At 53.6% G+C, this 19,442-nt stretch overlaps 1 protein-coding gene across 2 annotated transcripts in view; it reads left to right on the top strand.

Annotated features, from left to right (window-relative positions):
- The window catches only part of ZC3H7B (zinc finger CCCH-type containing 7B), a 55,804-nt gene extending 42,514 nt beyond the window's left edge, over nt 1–13,290 (top strand). For both annotated transcript variants that reach the window (XM_053582453.1, XM_053582452.1), the window contains exons 14-23: nt 303–508; nt 2,070–2,170; nt 3,183–3,364; nt 5,734–5,819; nt 8,831–8,964; nt 9,106–9,211; nt 9,324–9,432; nt 9,728–9,861; nt 9,958–10,121; nt 10,458–13,290. In XM_053582453.1, coding sequence (XP_053438428.1) covers nt 303–508; nt 2,070–2,170; nt 3,183–3,364; nt 5,734–5,819; nt 8,831–8,964; nt 9,106–9,211; nt 9,324–9,432; nt 9,728–9,861; nt 9,958–10,121; nt 10,458–10,704 — 1,469 coding nt within the window. In that variant the 3' untranslated portion in view covers nt 10,705–13,290. The remainder of the gene's footprint in view (nt 1–302; nt 509–2,069; nt 2,171–3,182; nt 3,365–5,733; nt 5,820–8,830; nt 8,965–9,105; nt 9,212–9,323; nt 9,433–9,727; nt 9,862–9,957; nt 10,122–10,457) is intronic.
- Nucleotides 13,291–19,442: the final 6,152 nt, after the last annotated feature.

The following is a 19,442-nucleotide window of genomic DNA, read 5'->3' as shown; positions in this document are numbered from 1 at the left end:
TACTTTTTTTCTTGCTTAACCTGGAAAAGGCTAAGCCCACCTCTGGGGCAGGTGGGCAAGAGTGATTGCTTTGCTCTGCAGGTGCTGCACAGAGGGGCGCCTGGCATGGGGAAGGGCTGGGCCTCCAGCCCTGCCGAGTCCTCATGGGGAGGGCAGTAGCCACCACCTCACCTGTGCCAGGGCAGAGCCAAGACCTGCCTGCCTCACGGAGCCAGAGCCCCACTGGCCACAGCTGTGGGCTGAGGGCATTGTGGGCTGCCGTCCCCGCCTGGCAGAACGTGTATCGTGTTGCCTCTTTGCAGACATGATTAACAAGCAGGACTGTAAGTACGGGGATAACTGCACCTTCGCCTACCATCAGGAGGAGATCGACGTGTGGACCGAGGAGCGGAAGGGCACCCTCAACCGCGACCTGCTCTTCGACCCGCTGGGGGGCGTCAAGCGTGGCAGCCTCACCATCGCCAAGCTCCTTAAGGAGCACCAGGGCATCTTCACTTTCCTCTGTGAGGTACCTGCCTGCCTGCCCACCCCACCTACCTGCCACCCCCACAGTCTAGGGCCATCATGGAAAGTCAGTGCTGGAGCCTATGGCTTTGGAGGCCTGACTTTAGATGAGTAGGTCCTTGGACTGTCAGGAAGTTAACACCCATAGAATCCCACCTTGGTAGAGCCCAGGCCGTATTGAACCCCCTCATTTTGCAGAGGCAGAAACTGAGGCCAGATAGGAGAATGATGACCCTCACACCTGCTCCTTCCTGACAGTGGGCCCTGGGGCGGACGGGGCTCCAGGAGCTCTAGATGTCCATTCCCATGCGCACAGCAGCACTAGGTGGCAAGTGCTGTTCTCATTTTATAGATGAAGTTTGAGGGAGAAGAGCGGCCCTCAGTTGCACAGCTAGATCCATGTAAAGCTGAGCTTCAAACCCAGGCAATCTAGCCTGAGCAAGAGTGTGAGCCTGTCTCTACTAAAATTAGAAAGATTAAGTGGGCGTTTTGGTGGGCATCTGTCGTCTCAGCTCCTTGGGAGGCTGAGGCAAGAGGATTGCTTCAGCTCAAGAGTTTGAGGTTGCTGTGAGCTATGTCGCTATAGCACTGTACCCAGAGTGACAGTGAGATTCTGTTTCAAAGAAAAAAAACCTATAATACCCAAGCAGTGGCCTCTAGGCCCAATGCCCGCCTCCTGAGTGCCAGCAGCCACTGGTGGTCCCCGCAGCCAGGTCCTATGATCCAGGTAGACACAAGCCACCCCTGAATCTCCTGTTATAGGTACGATGCATTTGGCACTGCTCAGCCACCCCAAGCACAGTGTCCACGGCCTTGCATTTCACATCTCCTCACACCTTTCTTTCCAGCTGGGCTGGCTTCAGTGCCCACTGCACTTCCCTGCCTGCCTCCTGGCTGTGCCTCTCCATGGAGTGCTCTCCTGTGTTTCTGGCTTAGCTCTGATCTTAGCAGCTCCAATTAAGTGTTGTTAATTCCCTCCCAGAGCTGTCACTGAAGACCCTGCCTGACTCCTTCTATGAACTTGGGACTTGCCTCCCCACCCAGTCGTAGAATGTTGAGGGCAGGAGCAGTGTCACATGCATGTCCATGGAGCAAGGGCTCCAGGTGCAGATTGCTGGAGGGTTTGGTGCAACTTAGCTCAGCCCTGAACCACTGCACAGCCAGCCTGCACCCCGACTCTTAGAGCAGGCGAACCAAGGCTGACTCCTCTTGGAACAGTTGGCCTGGGAATACTAATTTATAAAGCACCTGTAGCTCCTTCTTTTCTGTTTTTTGAACTTCACAGTGAACCTGTGAGACAAAGCAAGTGTGGTTACTTCTGGCTTAAATTAGAGGAAACAGGCTCAGAGGCATGGAGTAGCCCCTGCCTCAGGCATTTGAAGTGTGGGATCAGAGAGGGAGGATGGAGAGGAGGGTGCCAAGGTCCAGGTCATCCATAAGCTAGAGCCAGAGGCCCTGGGATTCCCTTCCTCACTCCCCTGACCCAGGGCAGGGCTTGCAGGGACCCAGCCCACCCCCTTCCCAGGTGGCCATGCAGAGTCCCAGCCCACCTCCTTCCTGGGCAGATCTGCTTTGACAGTAAACCTCGGATCATCAGCAAAGGCACCAAGGACTCTCCATCTGTCTGCTCCAACCTGGCTGCCAAGCACAGCTTCTACAACAACAAGTGAGCAGGACCCAAAGCCCAGGCCAGGGTCTGGGGGTGGGTAGAGAATCCCCCCAAGGCAGCCAGATGTCTGGGGAAAGGCTGGTGGCAAAGTGTAGACCTCAGGTGTCAAGGTAGGTGGCACAATTGGGGACTCAGACTCAGCCTCCACCTGGAAATGATGAGAACCACATTTATTGAGCATTTGTTATATTCTAAGCTTGCCTTGGGTATTTTAACTATCTCAGCCGTAGGGAGGAGTTACTGTCCCTGTTGTATAGAGAAAAAAGCTGATGCTTGGAAACAGCTTACTCAACAGGCAGATGGGAACCCAGGCAGTGACTCCTGCCTGGCACCGCCCACCCTGTGACACCAGTGTCAGGCAGTGAGGAGGTGAGAAGGCACTGCTGCAAGAGTGCACCCACCTTTGCTCTATCTTGCTCCCATTGGCTCTGCCCCAGTAGATGAGGGAGCCCGGGCCCTGGACAGACCTGGGTCCAATTCCTGGCCCTGTCAATGGCCTGTTATATGTCCTCCAGCTGCTGTAGCCCTGGGTTTCCTCATCAGAAAGGTTGATGATGATCTGATCTCCCAGGTTGGCAGTGAGGGCAGTTAAGATGCGGTGCTTGATTACTGTTCCTCTGGGTTTGGGGCTGGCTTTGGAGCATCATGCCAGAAACCTGAGGCAAACACCCCTCCTGCCACCCACGGGCACACCCTTCTCTTGGCTTCATAGCAGGGGGGTAGGGTCTGGTGCCCTTCTCCGTTGGCAGCTCCATCTTTGAGTCAGTCCCAGGTTAAATCCTGAGGTGAGGGGCTCAAGTAAAGCAGAGCTGGGACCCAGGCCCAGACCACCTGAGCATAAGACCCCTGTCTCTTCCCTACCATGCTGTTCGTGTTCTGGAGTCAATTAATAGGTCAGAAGGGCCCAGGGAGAAGCCCAGCACTGGGAAGGGTGGCCCCACCCAGAGGGTGGGGGTCTCGGGGGCTGCGGACTGCATTCTGCCCACTGCCTACTGCCCCTGCCCGCCAGGTGCCTGGTGCACATCGTCCGCTCCACTGCCCTCAAGTACTCCAAGATCCGCCAGTTCCAGGAGCACTTCCAGTTCGACGTGTGCCGCCATGAGGTGCGTTACGGCTGCCTGCGTGAGGACAGCTGCCACTTTGCCCACAGCTTCATCGAGCTCAAGGTCTGGCTGCTGCAACAGTACTCAGGTGAGAGGCAGGCCAGCGGGTGACAGGGCCCTGCGGCTAGTGGAAGGGACTGGAGGAGAGTTCAGGGGAGGATGGCACTGACAGGCGGGCTTCCTAGAGGGGCCGGTGTATCCCAGACATCACAGAACCAAAGGTTTGCTCTCCAGGGAGCTTCCAGGCTCGGAAGATTCTGGATTTCTCCCTACCTGCACTGCCAGGGAAGCATGGAGGTGGGAAAGGGAGTCAGATCTGGGCTCCTGCCCCAGTTCCTCCACTTGCTGCCTGGGTGACCGTGAACAAGTCCTTTCCCCTCTCTGATCCTCCATCTGCTCACCTGGGAAGGGCAGATCCTAGTCACTGCCTTACCGAGCTGTTGTGGAGATGAAAAGGTGTTCACTGACTCATCTACTGGGGATTTACTGAGCATCCTGTCTGTGTCGGGAACTCAGCCATGCACTAGTCAAGGCCCTTGCTCTTAGAGAACTCACATTTATAAGGGTAAGCAAGACAGATAGCGTGCAGGTAGGTAAACAAATCCTGTATTCCACCTGACCTAGGAAGCACAGTTCCCCTACTGCTTGTCAGAATTTAATTGGCAGCATTTTGTATGTTGAAAGGGACATAAAAAAATACGTCACATCTAATAATCGTTGTCTTCTCAGAGTCACAAAACACAGCAATATAGTTTCTGGTGAGCACCAATGCTATGAGGAAAGGCAGCAGAGTAGTGGACAGAAAGGGACTCAGAGCCGGCCGCGGTGGCTTACGCCTGTAATCCTAGCACCCTGGAAGGCTGAGACAGGTAGATTGCTTGAGCCCAGGGTTTAAGACCAGCCTGAGCAAGAGCAAGACCCCATCTCTACTAAAAATAGAAAAACTAGCTGGATGTTGTGGTAGGCACCTGTAGTCCCAGCTACTCGAGAGGCTGAGGCAAGGATTGCTCAAGCCCAAGAGTTTGAGTTTGCAATGAGCTATGATGCCATGGCATTCTACCCAGGGCAACAAAGTACCTCAAAAGAAAAAAAAAGAGGGACTTAGGTGGAGCACTTGAGGGAAGACAGCCAAAGAAGTCCTCTGGGAAGGGGACACATTCGAGCGGGGAAGGAAAGAAGCACATTCTAGGCAGAGAGGGCACGGGGCTCCAGCCAGAAAGCCTAATGAAGTACAGCAGCTTAGTGAGCGGGGCGCAGGGGAAAGGGGATGTCTGAGGCCTGAGAGATTCACAGGGACCTGGATGTGTAAGTCTCGAGGCCGCAAGTAGAAATAGTTGGGATTGTTTTAATTATGACATGCCATGCCGGGAGGAGGGTTTTAAGGGGGTAGAGTCAGATAATCTGATCAGAGTTTGTCAAAGTTGCTCTGGCTGCTGAGTGGAGCACAGAGGGGCGAGGGTAGCACCAGCAGTCCAGGGAGGGCAGGAGAAGTGGTCAGATTCTGGGTGTATTTTGATGGTGGAGCCAACAAGATTTGTTGATGGACCAAACGGGAAATATGAGACAAATGACAGTGTCAAGGTTAACTCTGGGGTCACAGTAACTGGAAGAATGGGGCTGCCATGTTCTAAGAATTAGGAGGCGGCTGTAGGAGGAGTAGGCTGGGGCTAAGGTCATGGGCTTAGGGTGGGACATGGGCAGTCTGTGCTGCCTGGTGAACTCAGGAGACTTAGAGCAGGTGGCCCGATTGGGGGTCTGATTGAAAAGGTCTGGTCAGTACTAAAGGTCAAGTGCAATATGTGGCCCAGAGTGAGCTCTGATGAGCAACTTCCAGAGGAGGAGGTGGACAGAGAATCCCATGTGGGAAGGGCCCTAGGAAGACAGCACGAGTTGGGAGAAGGGCAGGCTTCACAGAAGAGGCGCTGAGCTGCACCTTGAAGGCTGGGCTCAGAGGCAGCTGGCTGAGGCTGGTGGGGATCAGACTGGGATAATCTAGGCCACAGGCTGGGGTGTTTGCCCTTGAGGGACTGGCAGTGAGAGCTACATGTGATGATGAGCTGATGAGCTGGGCTGGGCAGGCACAGAGTCCTAAAACTAGGGGCTAGCGTCTGTCAAACAGGCTCCAGGCCTGAGGCTCTGCTGGGGGAGGCAGGGTCAGGAAAGAGGGACATAGGCATGGCAGTGACACAGTCCTACACCCTGGCACAGAGCTAATATCTTTTGACTGCATTTCCCTCTCTTGGCCTTATTTAATTCTCTGACTGCCTGTGAGAGAATTTGTTCCCATTTTATAGATGATCAAAGTGGTTTCTCTGCACCCCATGTTTTACTGTGATGGGGCCTAACTGGAGAAGGGGGTTCCTCCATCTGAGCCTTGAGTGGTTAGCTTTGTAGCTCCCTGCCTTTTTCCTCCCTGAACTCTTCAAGGACACCTGTGTCTGTTCCCGCCCTCCCTAGGCATGACCCACGAAGACATCGTTCAGGAATCCAAGAAGTACTGGCAGCAGATGGAGGCCCACGCAGGCAAGGCCAGCAGCAGCTTGGTAAGGCCCTGGGGTCGGCATGGGACAGTAGCAGGCCCCACAAGCTGTCCCATCCCTTCACTTTAACATAATTTCACATTTACTGGACAGTTATCAGAATAGTGCAAAGAATTCATGTGTACCCTTTACTGGATTCCCCAGAAGTGACTTACCACAGTCCAGGCTCATTTGTCTTGTGTGTATGTATGTGTGGTGTGTGTACACGCATATATACTTGTTTCTGTTTCTCCAGACCATGTGAGCGTAAGCTGTAGTTATGATGCTCTGTTACCCCTAAACACTTCATTGTGTGTATTCTTTTTTTTTTTGAGACAGAGTCTCACTTTATCATCCTTGGTAGAGGTGCTGTGGCGTCATAGCTCACAGCAACCTCAAATTCTGGGGCTCAAGCAATCCTCTTGCCTCAACCTTCCCAGTAGCTGAGACTATAGGCAGCTGCCACAACTCCAGTTAGTTTTTCTATTTTTAGTAGAGACAGGGTCTCGCTCTTGCTCAGGCTGGTCTGGGACTCCTGAGCTCAAGCAGTCCACCTGCCTCAGCCTACCAGAGTGCTAGGATTACAGGCATGAACCACCGGGCCCGGCCCATTGTGTATGTTCTTAAAATGAGGACACTCTTACAGCACGGTTATCACCATCATGGAATTAGCACTGAGACTGCAGCGTCATTCAGGTCTCATGAGCTGCATTCTGTTGTGTCTCTTCAGCCTTCTTTAATCTAGAACAGTCCTTAGTCTTTCTTTGTCTTCCATGGCAGTGACATTTTCGGGGAGCTGAGTATTTTATAAAAGATCTGAAGAGGTGGTGTCATGTCCTGCTCAGCTCACATGTCAGGAGGCATGTCATCTCAATGTGGCCCATTACTGGTGACACTTTGATTAAACTTTGGTAACTTGATTAAAAGTGCCTCCACTTGCCAGCCACAGTGACTTATGACTATAATCCTAGCACCCTGGGAGGCTGAGGCAGGTGGATTGCCTGAGCTCAGGAGTTTGAGACCAGTCTGAGCAAGAGAGAGACTGCATCTCTACTAAAGATAGAAAAACTAGCTGAGTGTTGTGGCAGGCACCTGTAGTCCCAGCTACTTGGGAGGCTTAGGTAAGAGGATGGCTTGAGCCCAGGAGACTGAGGTTGCTGAGAGCTATGATGATGCCCCGGCATTCTAGCCAGGGCAAGAGTGAGACTCTGTCTCATAAAAAAAAGAAAAAAAGAAATACACACACACATATATATATATAGAGAGAGAGAGGGAACACCAGCTGAGGGAGGCAGGTGGCTCATGCCTGCAATCCAAGCTGCCTAGGAGGCTGAGTTGGGAAGATCACTTAAGTCCAAGATTTTAAGACCAGCCTGGGCAACAGAGTGAGACCCCATCTCTTTTCTGAGTCTTTGACACTTTCTCTCCCTCTGACCATGCCCCCTTTATTTCTGCTCAGTGATGCTGCCAGGGTCACCCAGGAACAGAGTATAGGCCCAGCTGCCCAAGATTGCCATGAGGGGGGCTTCATCCTCCTCCTTTGCCAGGGGCCCCACCCTGCCCACCCAATATGCCATGCTTAGCCTGGCTTGAGAACAGGGCTTCTGTGCCAGGCCTGACTGTGAACCAGGCAGGAAGCTTCTTACTGGTTTGCCATCCAGAGAGTGAGGCCAACGGCATTACGTAGCCATGGAGGAGATGCCAGGGCAGAATTGGCTCATGGCTCATCATTCCACCAAGGAGCACAAGTTTCTGTCCAGTGTGAGGAGAGATGGTGTCCCCACACCATTTGCCTGTTTCTGCGCAACCAGGGCTGTGGCACAGAGCTGGTGAAACCACGCCCTGGAGCAGTGGCCTCCAGGAGGGCAGCAGCTAAGCCGCTGTACCCCTGTACTCCACTCGCCCGCCTGTGCCTTCCGCTCACACTTGTGAGAGTCCAGGGGAACACCCAGAAACTAATAGTCCTGTGGATAGAGCTCCTGCCTGCTCCTGCTCATGTGAGTCCCAGCCCTAAAGGTGTGACTTTACCTTGTTACTGGGATGAAACGTGTGCTGCCCTGGGGCTGAGCTAGGTGTCCGCTGCCAGGCGAGGGGTCTGTCAGCAATGCAGTTCTGAGCTGGGCAATGCTGGGGACACAGGGAAGTAGGCCACAGCTCCTGTCCTGGAGGAGCTCTCATGGCAGGCAACTCACCCACCAGCCTGGAAGAGTGAGGGATGATTCTGAGCCTGAGGCTCGGGGAGGACGAGGAAGCTCTAGTTTACAGGAGGAGAAGGGGACAGTTGGCAGGTTCACAGAGCAACAGGTTGGCCAGCAGAGCTGGGAGAGGGCAGGGCTGGGTAAGCATTTTTCCTACCTCTTGCTCCAACCCTGTCCCAGAGGTACAGAAGAGCTGGCCCTCTACCCACAAGATGAAGAGTGGTGCAGAGGTCAGGGAAGGGACATGGTGTGTAGGGTCTAAGAGACTGTTGGGACATTGATCCAGAGGAAGGGGCCAGAGTCCAGGGTTGCCCAGATATCTGTTCCACTGCCTATCTTTTGAAGCCCTGCCTGCCTGCCCAGGCCTAGCAGCCATAACCAGATAAGGGACCATGGGAGCTCCTAGAATGGGCAGCTATGACTTAGATGAGCTCCAGGGGAGCTTCCTGCAAGAGGTGGCACTTGAGCTGAGTTTTGGAAGACAGATTCTAGAACAAGCTGGAGAAAGATTGGAGAAAGAGGATTCCAGGCAGAGGGAGCAGCATGCGCAAAGACAGGGAGGTGTGACGTAGCTTTGTCTGCCCTGGGAGCCGTGGTGGTTCCACAGAGCAGGCCTATGAGGGATGAGGTGAGGCGAGGTGGGAGCAGCAGAGAAGACCCAAAAAGTATCCAGTCAGGAGTCAGGAGCCCTGTCCACTAAGAAGCCTGCTAGTAGCACCAGGGAGTAGGCCAGCCCATTCCAAGGCTCTGTGCAGCCCCACCTCTCCAAGAAGCCACCCCAGGGCCTCCGGCCTGGTGCCTACAGTTTCACCAACCACTCTCCCCATTGTTCAACAGGGTACCCCACGAGCACACGGGCCCAGCACCTTCGATCTGCAGATGAAGTTTGTGTGTGGCCAGTGCTGGAGGAACGGGCAGGTGGTAGAGCCCGACAAGGACCTCAAGTACTGCAGTGCCAAGGCCCGACACTGGTGAGCCAGGCACCAGGCAGGGATGCGGGCAGGATGGGGGCCCACCCAAGGGACAGAGAGGCCGGGGTCTTTGTGGAGGCCACACAGCCCTGAGGCTGTGCCCTGACCTCTCCCCAACCGGTTCCTTTCTCTGTCTTACAGCTGGACTAAGGAGCGTCGGGTCCTTCTGGTGATGTCCAAAGCCAAGAGGAAATGGGTGTCAGTGAGGCCACTGCCATCCATTCGCAACTTCCCACAGCAATACGATGTGAGCACAGGAGAGGGGCGCAGGGCTGTGGGGTCCTAGCAGGGCTGCCCACACACCAAGGCAGTGACAGTCTAGCAGGACTCAGCAGGCTCTGCCCACACCCACTCCACAGCTCTGCATCCACGCGCAGAATGGCCGCAAGTGCCAGTACGTGGGGAACTGCTCTTTCGCACACAGCCCCGAGGAAAGGGACATGTGGACATTCATGAAGGAGAACAAGAGTGAGTGGGCAGCCTGAGCAGGGTGGGGCCTCCTCTGTTGGTTCCTCACTGCTGGACACCTCAATCCATCAGCGGGACCAAGGGCACCTGCTGTGCCCCCTTTTGCTGCCTGGGCCGTTCTCCATCACCACCAGGCCGTGCCCTCTCTGGGCCTGTAGTTGGCTGGGCCCTGGGGTCAGGCAGCCCATCAGCAGGGCCTGGGATACCCAGGGCTCCCAAATCCAGCAGGGATCATGGGGCAGTATGAAGGGGAAGCCCCCTTCACCAGGTACTCTGTCCCCGGTCCCCTGCCCAGTCCTGGACATGCAGCAGACTTATGACATGTGGCTGAAAAAACACAACCCTGGGAAGCCTGGAGAAGGGACCCCAATCAGTTCTCGGGAAGGAGAGAAGCAGATCCAGATGCCCACGGATTACGCGGACATCATGGTAACACCCCACCCCTATGTGCCTGAGGGCAGCCTGGGGGAGGTGGTCCAGGCAGACGTGTGGAGGCAGAGGCACGCATGGTGGCTGTGTTCCCAGATGGGCTACCACTGCTGGCTCTGCGGCAAGAACAGCAACAGCAAGAAGCAGTGGCAGCAGCACATCCAGTCTGAGAAGCACAAGGAGAAGGTCTTCACGTCCGACAGCGATGCCAGCGGCTGGGCCTACCGCTTCCCCATGGGCGAGTTCCGACTCTGCGACAGGTGCTCCCCAGGAGGGCAGGGCCTGCTGGGACATGGGGCGGGCCTGAGGGATAGAGGTGGTGGCCAGCTCTGGTGCCCCTTGGCCAGGAGAGGATGTGCAGGGGTGGGGGTGGGGGAGGAGGCTCTTAGGTGTGAGTATAGCTGTGGGATTGGGGAAGGGGGAGTGCTGGAAGGGCAGGTCCCAGAGAGGCCCAGAACATCAGGTTTTTCCTGAGCTGGACCCAAAGCTGCCCAGAGAGAGGCCTGCCTTAGGGTAGGTCAAGTGACCGGCCTGAGTTCCCATACCTGGGTGGGAAGGGCACAGAGCTCAGGCAGTGAGCCTCCCACCACCCACAGGCTCCAGAAGGGCAAGGCCTGCCCGGACGGGGACAAGTGCCGCTGCGCCCATGGACAGGAGGAACTCAACGAGTGGCTGGACCGGCGTGAGGTGCTGAAGCAGAAGCTGGCTAAGGCTCGAAAGGACATGCTTCTGTGCCCGCGGGATGACGACTTTGGCAAATACAACTTCCTGCTGCAAGAGGATGGGGACACTGCTGGTGCCACCCTAGAAGCCCCTTCTACTGCTGCCACCACTGGGGAATAGGGCCAGGTCTTGGGCCATGGGTGAAGTCCTGGGGTTGGGGGTGGGGGTGGGGACAGAGGGCCTGATAGAAGGGCCAGGGCAGGCAGCTGGGGGTGGGGGCCGCCCTCCTCAGGCAGTCCCCAGCCCCCGGGGGGCCCTGGCCATCCTCTCTGCCTCCATGCCCCAGTGTGCATACCCAGGGGCACATGCTGCAGTCTCCAGGTTCCTGGGGTCCTTGTCCTGCTGAAACCTGGGCAGACTCTCCCCCACCCCCACGCCTCTCCTGGTTGGGGAAAGAGGGGCTTGGCCACCCCTCCGGCTTCAGCCTACAGCTTTAACTTCTGTCTGCTCCTAAAGGGGCCCAAAGCTCAGGGCTGGGGAGCCTGGGGTCCCCACTTGAATCTGCAGCAGGAGGGTCCTTCTCCCTGTCTCCCCAGGGAGGGCAGATCAGGACACAGGAGGGCAAGATGCCCTGATTAGCTTTAAAATGCAGCCCCAGGATGGAGCTGGGGATACTGTATTGGTCACTTCCCTCTCGGGACTTCAGTTTCCCCTATGGTTAGAAGAGTGGGAGGAGTAGGCTAGGTGACCTCAGAGGCTGAGTAAGGAGTCTAGGGCTTGTTTATGAGCTGCCACCCCAGCCCTGCTCCTGGCCAGTGAATGTAGATTGTAAGTCCTCAGCACTGGCAGACATGACCCAGCCCAAACCCCATTTTATAGATAGGAAAACTGAGCCTTAGAAGGAAAGAGTGATCTGCCCAGGCTCCCAGTATGAAGCTGAGCTGGAATGAAAACAGTGGTCAAAAACTCCATGCTAGTTGTTGGCTGAAGCCTTAGGCTTTTCAGTGGGGTTGTGACAGTCTCCGCTTCAGTGTGCAGCTGAGGTCCCAGATAGCGCCGCCCAGGGCCTGGGGAGGGAGGCCCAGAGGAGAGCCGGGCATGTCAGCTCCTGTGGAGGGACAGTCCCCTCCTGGGGACTGTCATGGGGAGTACAGCAGCAGATAGTACTTGGCATGTCCACCCCAGGAGAGGTGACAAAGGGCAGGGCACTGTTAGCTCAGGTTCTAAGTGAGGTATAGGGGTTGGGCGGGGGGGGGGACTGGAGGATGTGGAGAAAGAGGGGCTTGACCTTTGATACTATAGGCCACCCCAGGTGGGACTCAGCCCCTTTCTTGGGGATCCAGCCAGCACGATCCTTTCCCCTCGACCAAGACATGGTGACGACCATCTGTCCCAGGCCCTCCCTGGTCCCCAGCTGTGCCTGGGACGCCAGCTGACCACCAGCCCCTGCCCCTACCTATCAAGGCCCCTCTGTCCCCCGTCTGATGTGTCTGTGTGCACCTTCTCCTCCAATACACCCCCCGGGCAGACCCAACTTCCCCTGTCTCCCCTGACATTCCAGATGCCCCACACCATTGGCACAAGGAGTGAGGCAGCCCCGGAAGAAACCAGGGACCAAGGCTGGGGGGTGAGACAGAGAGAAAGGAACGTCCCATCCTTCTCCATCAAGGATTGAGATGTGTGCTGACAGTGACCGGGCCTGGGGTTGTAGAGAGCCCGCTCCTCTGGCACCACTGCCTGACCCTTCCCAATAATTGTGGCATGTACCCTTCTCTCTTCCCTGCCCCCACAGGCCAGCACTGCAGAGCTTGGGTGCTGGCGGCATGGCTGGAGAGGAGGAGAAAGCACCCCAAGTGGGGGTCATGGCCGTGAGTGTCGACGATACTTGTTTTCCCTGGTCTGTGGTGTTGCAGTTTGTTGTCGCCAGCCTTGTTTTTAGCGTGTATATATGTCACCCCCGTGATGCATATATACACAGGTATTAAATATATCGCTCTATATAATACTATATATGTGTGTGGTATCCACGGAATCACTTCTAATGAAGGCTAAAGATAAAGAATTTGGCTAGAAAATGCAGCCATCCTTGTGTGATTTGGAGGGGCTTCTGGGGTCATTGGGCTATTTGTGAAGGAGGCAGGGACTTGAGCCGTGGCTTGGAGGTGATATGGGCCCAGCTCTGCCTGATAGCTTCCCAGACCCCCCACTCTAGCAGGCAGAGAGCAGGGGTGCTCAGGGAAAGAGAGCAATTTGTATTTTTCTCTCTCCAAAGGAATAGGATTAGTGTAGAGTTTTCATCTTCAGCCTGTCATCTGTCTAGGGGGCTTTGGGATCTGGGGCTTCTCCTCCTGGCCAGAGCTGGGCCTCCAGGGGGCAGGGCAGGAAGCTGGGGATAAAGAAGATACTTTTGATATTGAGGGTAACTATGTTGTGATCCCTCTAGGGCCCCTGGTTGGGAGGCTCAGAGCATTGAAACAGGACCTGTGCCCACCCCAAGCAGGCTGGGACAGGATGGCATGGTGAGCGGAGTGGGATAGAGTGGGGAGGGATGCTGCATTTCTCAGCTGAGTAGTAATCAATTTAATGGTCCTTTTAAAATGTCTGTGTATTAAAAATTTAAGAATACCACACTTAAATATTCATAAGGTCTAGTATCTTGATAATAATGTAGATGTTTTAATAACAATTTTTGTTCTTCTTAAAATAAAATGAAAGAAACCTACTTCTTTTAGCGTTTGTTCTAGAAAATAAACTTGTGCGCTTTGACCTCTGTCCCCAAGGTGTCACTCCTGTTCCTCCTCGCCTGGCACTTGTGCCTAAGGGCCTGGGCTGCTCTGTACTCATGGAGCAGAGCTGGCTGGCACTGGCTTCGCCCCAGGTGGACATTCCAAGGGGTGAGGGGCAGGACCGTGTCCCTGTGTACACAAAGACCCAGCTAACCCTGGCTCAGGCAGCACCTCATCTGCCAGAGACAGGCTGTGCTGTGAGCCACCCTTTGCTGGCTCTCTGCAGCCTGCCTGCTCACAGCCTTTCAAATGGGGCAGTCCAGTGGTGCCCACACTAGCCTGCCTTCACTAGTGCATGCCAGCCTGGGTCTTGGAGGCCGGCCTCCGTGCCCTTTCTGGATGTGGCTCTTACAGGAAGGCTAGGGTTCACAACATGCCTTGGCATAGGATCCCAACTACAACCCCAACTAAAGTCATGTGGGCCCAATTTTCTCATCTTTAAAAGGAACAGCGTTCTCAGTCAGATTCACCTGCATCTGCAAGGATGGGAGGTACCTTTTCAAGTGCCTTGGACTGTACGTAGTTGCAGGTGATGAAGGGGCATCCTATGGGGGGTGGCCACACATGCTCACAAGCAAGCTTTCACCAGATAGCCTTAAACCGCAGCGTGGAGTGGCCCCAGAACAGAGGTTCACAGCCTGAGAATTGCCTGAAGATGGAGTCATTTGGGCCAAATATACAGTGGGTGCTCAGATGCTTGACAAATGTTTTTTTTTTTTTTTTTTTTTTTTGTAGAGACAGAGTCTCACTTTATGGCCCTCGGTAGAGTGCTGTGGCCTCACACAGCTCACAGCAACCTCCAACTCCTGGGCTTAAGCGATTCTCTTGCCTCAGCCTCCCAAGTAGCTGGGACTACAGGCGGCCGCCACAACGCCCGGCTATTTTTTTTTTTGGTTGCAGTTTGGCCGGGGCCGGGTTTGAACCCGCCACCCTCGGTATATGGGGCCGGCGCCCTACCGACTGAGCCACAGGCGCCGCCCTTGACAAATGTTTTTAACCTTTTTTTTAATCTCATGGCACACTTGAACCTATAGTTAAACTTTTATGGCACACTTAAATTATGTTGATCCCCAAAAAAAAGTAAAGAAAAGAACATAGGCTGGGTGCGGTGGCTCATGTCTGGGAGGCTAAGGCAGGGGGATCCCTTGAACTCAGGAGTTCAAGACCAGCCTGAGCATGAGTGAGACCCCCTGTCTCTACTAAAAATAGGAACACTGTCCAGGTTTTGCCTTGGGCACCTGTAGTCCCAGCTACTTGGGAGGCTGAGGCAAGAGAATCACTTGAACCCAAGAGTTTGAGATTGCTGTGAGTTATGACACCATGGCACTCTACCCAGAAGACAGAGTCTCATTCTGTCTCTCTGTCTCAATACACACACACACACACACACACAAACACACATATCTATGCTTCGAACATCTTTCAAAAATAATGATGGCTCAGTGCCTGTAGCAAAGTGGTTACTGTGCCAGCCACAAGCATCAAGGCTGGTGGGTTCAAACCCAGCCTGGGCCAGCTAAACAACAATGACAACTGCAACAAGAAAATAGCCAGGGGTTGTGGCGGGCACCTGTAGTCCCAGCCACTTGGGAGGCTGAGGCAAGAGAATCACTTAAGCCCAAGAGTTTGAGGTTGCTGTGAGCTGTGATGCCACGCACTCTACTGAGGGCAACACAGTGAATCTTTGTCTCAAAAAAGAAAGAAAAAATAATGATCTTTAAAAATTTTTGTGCCACACCTAAGATCCTCTCACAGCACACCAGTGTGCCACGGGACGCTGGTTGAAAATCAACTGTGATGGGCTTAGCACCTGTAGCTCAGCATCCAGGGCACCGGCCACATACACCTGGGCTGGCGAGTTCGAACCCAGCCGGGGCCTGCCAAAAGAACACTGACAACGGCAACAAGAAAATAGCCAGGCGTTGTGGCGGGCACCTGTAGTCCCAGCTACTTAGTAGAGGCAAGAGAATCGCTTGAGCCCAAGAGTTTGAGGTTGCTGTGAGCTATGACACTATGGCACTCTACCGAGGCCGACATAGCAAGACTCTGTCTCATAAAAAAGAAAATCACTGTGATGGGATGAGGGACAAAGCAGCCACCTTCTGGGTGGGCACCTTGTTTGTACCAAGTATGATACAAATAGTGTGTCTATTCTGCACAACAACCCTGCAAGTGTGCTGTCCACAACGGGGTCAGAAGCAACTGGTAAAAAGTCAAGAGTAGGGATGGGTTTGGTGGCATCAAGGACACTGACAGACCTCAGACCTTCCACATTTCATAACCCAGGGAGGTTCCATGAAGTTTCCAAGAAGCCTCAGGAAGGAGGCAGGAAAAGGATCAACAGCCACTGGGAACTGGACTTCGGTGAAGGTTCCCTCAGCTCTGCCATTCTAGGATTCTCAGTACCCCTTGCCACACTGCAAAATACCAAAGTGGCATGGCAAGGTACAGTTGGCAGGAGAAACACACAGCCCCATTGTCAGGCTGCAGAGAGCACGAGACTGCATCAAGACCTTCCCTGAGCTTAGAGAATTATAGACAGCAAGACAAATGGGACTTCAGTGAACCTGGTAAACTAAATTCATAAATTCTCATAAGTTCCCTTAAATTCTCCTCTGATCCTCATTTATTAAGCATTACCCGAGCACCCCTTCCACCCCAGATCCCGGGGGGAAAAGATTAATTACTGAAGAGACGGGTTTCTCTTGTGGCCACAATCTGCCAGGGAGACGGACCTGACAGAAGATTGTAGGGTGATGTGATGGGCACAGTGGTGGGAGACCCTTGGGGTACCAGGGAAGGAGCCTAGTTCAGGCTGGGGAGTCTGGGAGGGCTTCCTGGAGGAGGTGAAACTGGAATTGAGGCTTAACGCTTAACATGCATCCACTGTTCTGCATCCTTCTTTTTTTCTTAATTTTATTTCACACGTACAGTTCCATGTACCAGTGTAACCCAGATCTTAGTTAGTGGCTGACAGTAATCCTAACTTTGGGTCACAGAGATGAATTAGGTCTGTGTCTGGGCTTTGGCTCTGCGAGTGGGGGCCTCAGTGAACACCACCAACCCTGCGCACCAGCTGCCCCTGCTCTAGAGAGCCCGGGGGCAAGCAGGTGACTTTAAGGGACCTGCAGGCAGAGGGATGGGGGGCATCTTGGCACCTCTCTAGAAAAGGCCTTGAAAAAAAAAGAAAGAGGGCGGCGCCTGTGGCTCAGTGAGTAGAGCGCCGGCCCCATATGCCAAGGGTGGCGGGTTCAAACCCAGCCCCGGCCAAACTGCAACAACAAAAAAAATAGCCGGGCATTGTGGCGGGCACCTGTAGTCCCAGCTGCTCAGGAGGCTGAGGCAAGAGAATCGCGTAAGCCCAAGAGTTAGAGGTTGCTGTGAGCCGCGTGACACCACGGCACTCTACCCGAGGGCGGTACAGTGAGACTCTGTCTCTACAAAAAAAAAAAAAAGAAAAAAAGAAAGAGGTCAGCGTCTGTGGCTCAGTGAGTAGGGCACTGACCCCATATACTGAGGGTGGCAGGTTCGAACTCTGGCCAAACTGCAACAAAAAAATAGCCGGGGCCGGGTGTCATGGCTCACGCCTGTAGTCCTAATGCTGTGGGAGGCCGAGGTGAGTGGATGCCTGAGCTCTAGAGGTTCGAGACCATCCTGAGCTGGAGTGAGCCAGAGTGAGACCTCATCTCTTCCAAAAAAAAAATCCGGGCGTTGTGGTGGGCACCTGTAGTCCCAGCTACTTGGAAGACAAAGGGCAAGAGAATCGTCAAAGGAAGAAAAGAAAAGAAAAGAACTTAATTGAAAGCAAAATTTAAAAAATAAAAATAAATAAAAATAGCCAGGGCTTGGCACCTGTAGCTCAGTGAGTAGGGCACCAGCCACATACACCGAAGCTAGTGGGTTTGAGCCCAGCCCGGGCCTGCTAAACAATGACAACTGCAACCAAAAAATAGCCGGGTGTTGTGGCGGGCACCTGTAGTCCCAACTACTCAGGAGGCTGAGGCAAGAGAATCGCCTAAGTCCAAGAGCGGGAGGTTGCTGTGAGTTATGACGCCACAGCACTCTACCAAAGGGCAACAAAGTGAGACAGTACAGGACAGGACAGGAAAGGAGAAGAGAGAGGAGAGGAGAGGAGAGGATAGGGAAGGGAAGGGGAGGGGAGGGAAGGGGAGGGGAGGGAAGGGGAGGGGAGGGAAGGGGAGGGGAGGAGAGGAGAGGAAGAACCTTGAGGGCTCTGCCAAAAACACGTATGCCACCCCAGCCTTCTGCAGCCTCTGAGGAAAACCTGCAGGGACTCAGGAAAGGGGCAGCCTGTGCCACCAGACCTGCCTGGCTGATGACGTGTAAGTTTGTATCAGCCTCTCTGTCATCTTCATTTTGGGCCTGCAGGTAAATTATGCCATGCTAGCCACGGAGAGGGCAAGGTTCAGTGCACATTCTTGGTCTGGTCTTCCCTTGGTCTGGGCCCCTCAGCTGAACTAAGCCTCAGGTGTTCTTAAGGGCTTTTTCTCCTCTGACCCCAGTCTCCTGTGTGGGATCACTGCTTCCCTGCCAAGAGCTGTAGCTGTAGGCATGTAAAGGATACCTATTTCCCAGCAAATTGGAGCCAGATACAACTGATGAAAAGTCAAGGGTAGGTTCAGTGGCGTTGAGAAGGATACCAATGGACTTCAAACCTTCTACAGTGGCCATCAGACCCCTGAACTGGGAAACCCAAGAAGTGCAGATGATCTCACCCTGCCTGCCTGCTGACCCCTCCAAAGGCCTCCCTTCTTACCTGTCCCTGGCCCTCCCTTCTTACCTCTGTCCTCCTCAGCTGCCTGGCCCTGCAACCCACTGATGTGGTCCCTGTCTGATCAGAGGTGATGCTGCCAGCCGGGCAGTCTGAGCACACAGTGAGGGGTGTCAAGGTGAACTTTCAGTGGCGTGAACATTGTCTAAGGATAGGGAGTTGCCTGGCAGGGCATGGTATTTAACTTTGAATTCTTCATAGGGTTTAGCCTAGTGCCAGATATGTGATAAGGCTCACTCGTGGTCTTAGAGGCTTAGGACATGCACATTACAAGGAGTCTGCAGAGAGCTCACAGGAATGAGTCTCCAAGAATGAAATGTCATGCAGCAGGTGAGAATTTCTGAGGAACATAGGGTACTTCCTGTTGCATCTGAAATCACACTCTGTGGGCCCCTGCCTATTCTACCTTTGTAACAAGCCAGTCTTGCACTCAAGAAGATTTTTAGGCCAAGGAATGGTTAATACCCCAGCCCAAAACTGAGTCAGTCCCTGCCTACAAATCATAGGCCAACTTGGCGCAGCTGGATGTCAGTCTTACCCAGGCTTTCCTCCAGGTTCACAGAGGCAGAGGGCCCTGACTAGGGCTCTGGGAACAGAGCAGTAAGGACATATAATATTATACTCTCAAATGGCTGGACACAGTGGCTCATGCCTGTAATCCTAGCTCCCTGAGAGGCCGAGGTCAGAGGATGGCTTGAGCTCAGGAGTTCAAGACCCGCCTGAGCAAGAGCAAGACTGCGATCTCTACTAAAAATAGAAAAATTAGCCGGGTGTTGTGGCAGGTGCCTGTAGTCCCAGCTACTGGGGAGGCTGAGGCAGGAGGATTGCTTGAACCCAGAAGTTTGTGGTTGCTGTGAGCTAGGCTGAAGCCATAGCACTCTAGCCCAGGTGACAAAATAAGAATCTATCTCAAGAAAAAAAAAACAAAAGAACAAATTCTCAACTGGTTGAAATATACAACTCTTCAAAAGTGCACTTAAAAATTTTATATATATGTATGTATGTGTGTATATATATATACACACACACACACTGTGCTTAATTTTGCAAAAAGAAACATTGGAAGAAAAATAAGAAACTCATTAAATGTGTAAAGGAGAGGAGGAACAGGATAGAAATGACACTTCTAAAGTATTTCTTGCCAGAGGTTTTGAGCTCTGAGCCATGTACAATTTTTTTAATTCAAAAATTAAAATTAATTTTTAGTTAATTTAGGAAAAGAACATAATTTGAAGAGGGTTACTAGGAAGAAAAGGAAAGTAATTAGCCGGGTGTGGTGGCTCACACCTGTACTCCTAGCACTCTGGGAGGCCGAGGCAGGTGGATTGCATGAGCTCAGG

The sequence above is a fragment of the Nycticebus coucang genome, chromosome 3 (assembly GCF_027406575.1).
Source record: "Nycticebus coucang isolate mNycCou1 chromosome 3, mNycCou1.pri, whole genome shotgun sequence".
In the NCBI taxonomy this organism is placed as follows: domain Eukaryota; kingdom Metazoa; phylum Chordata; class Mammalia; order Primates; family Lorisidae; genus Nycticebus; species Nycticebus coucang.
Note: the sequence above shows the minus strand (reverse complement) of the source record. Positions and strands in the feature narration are given on the sequence as shown.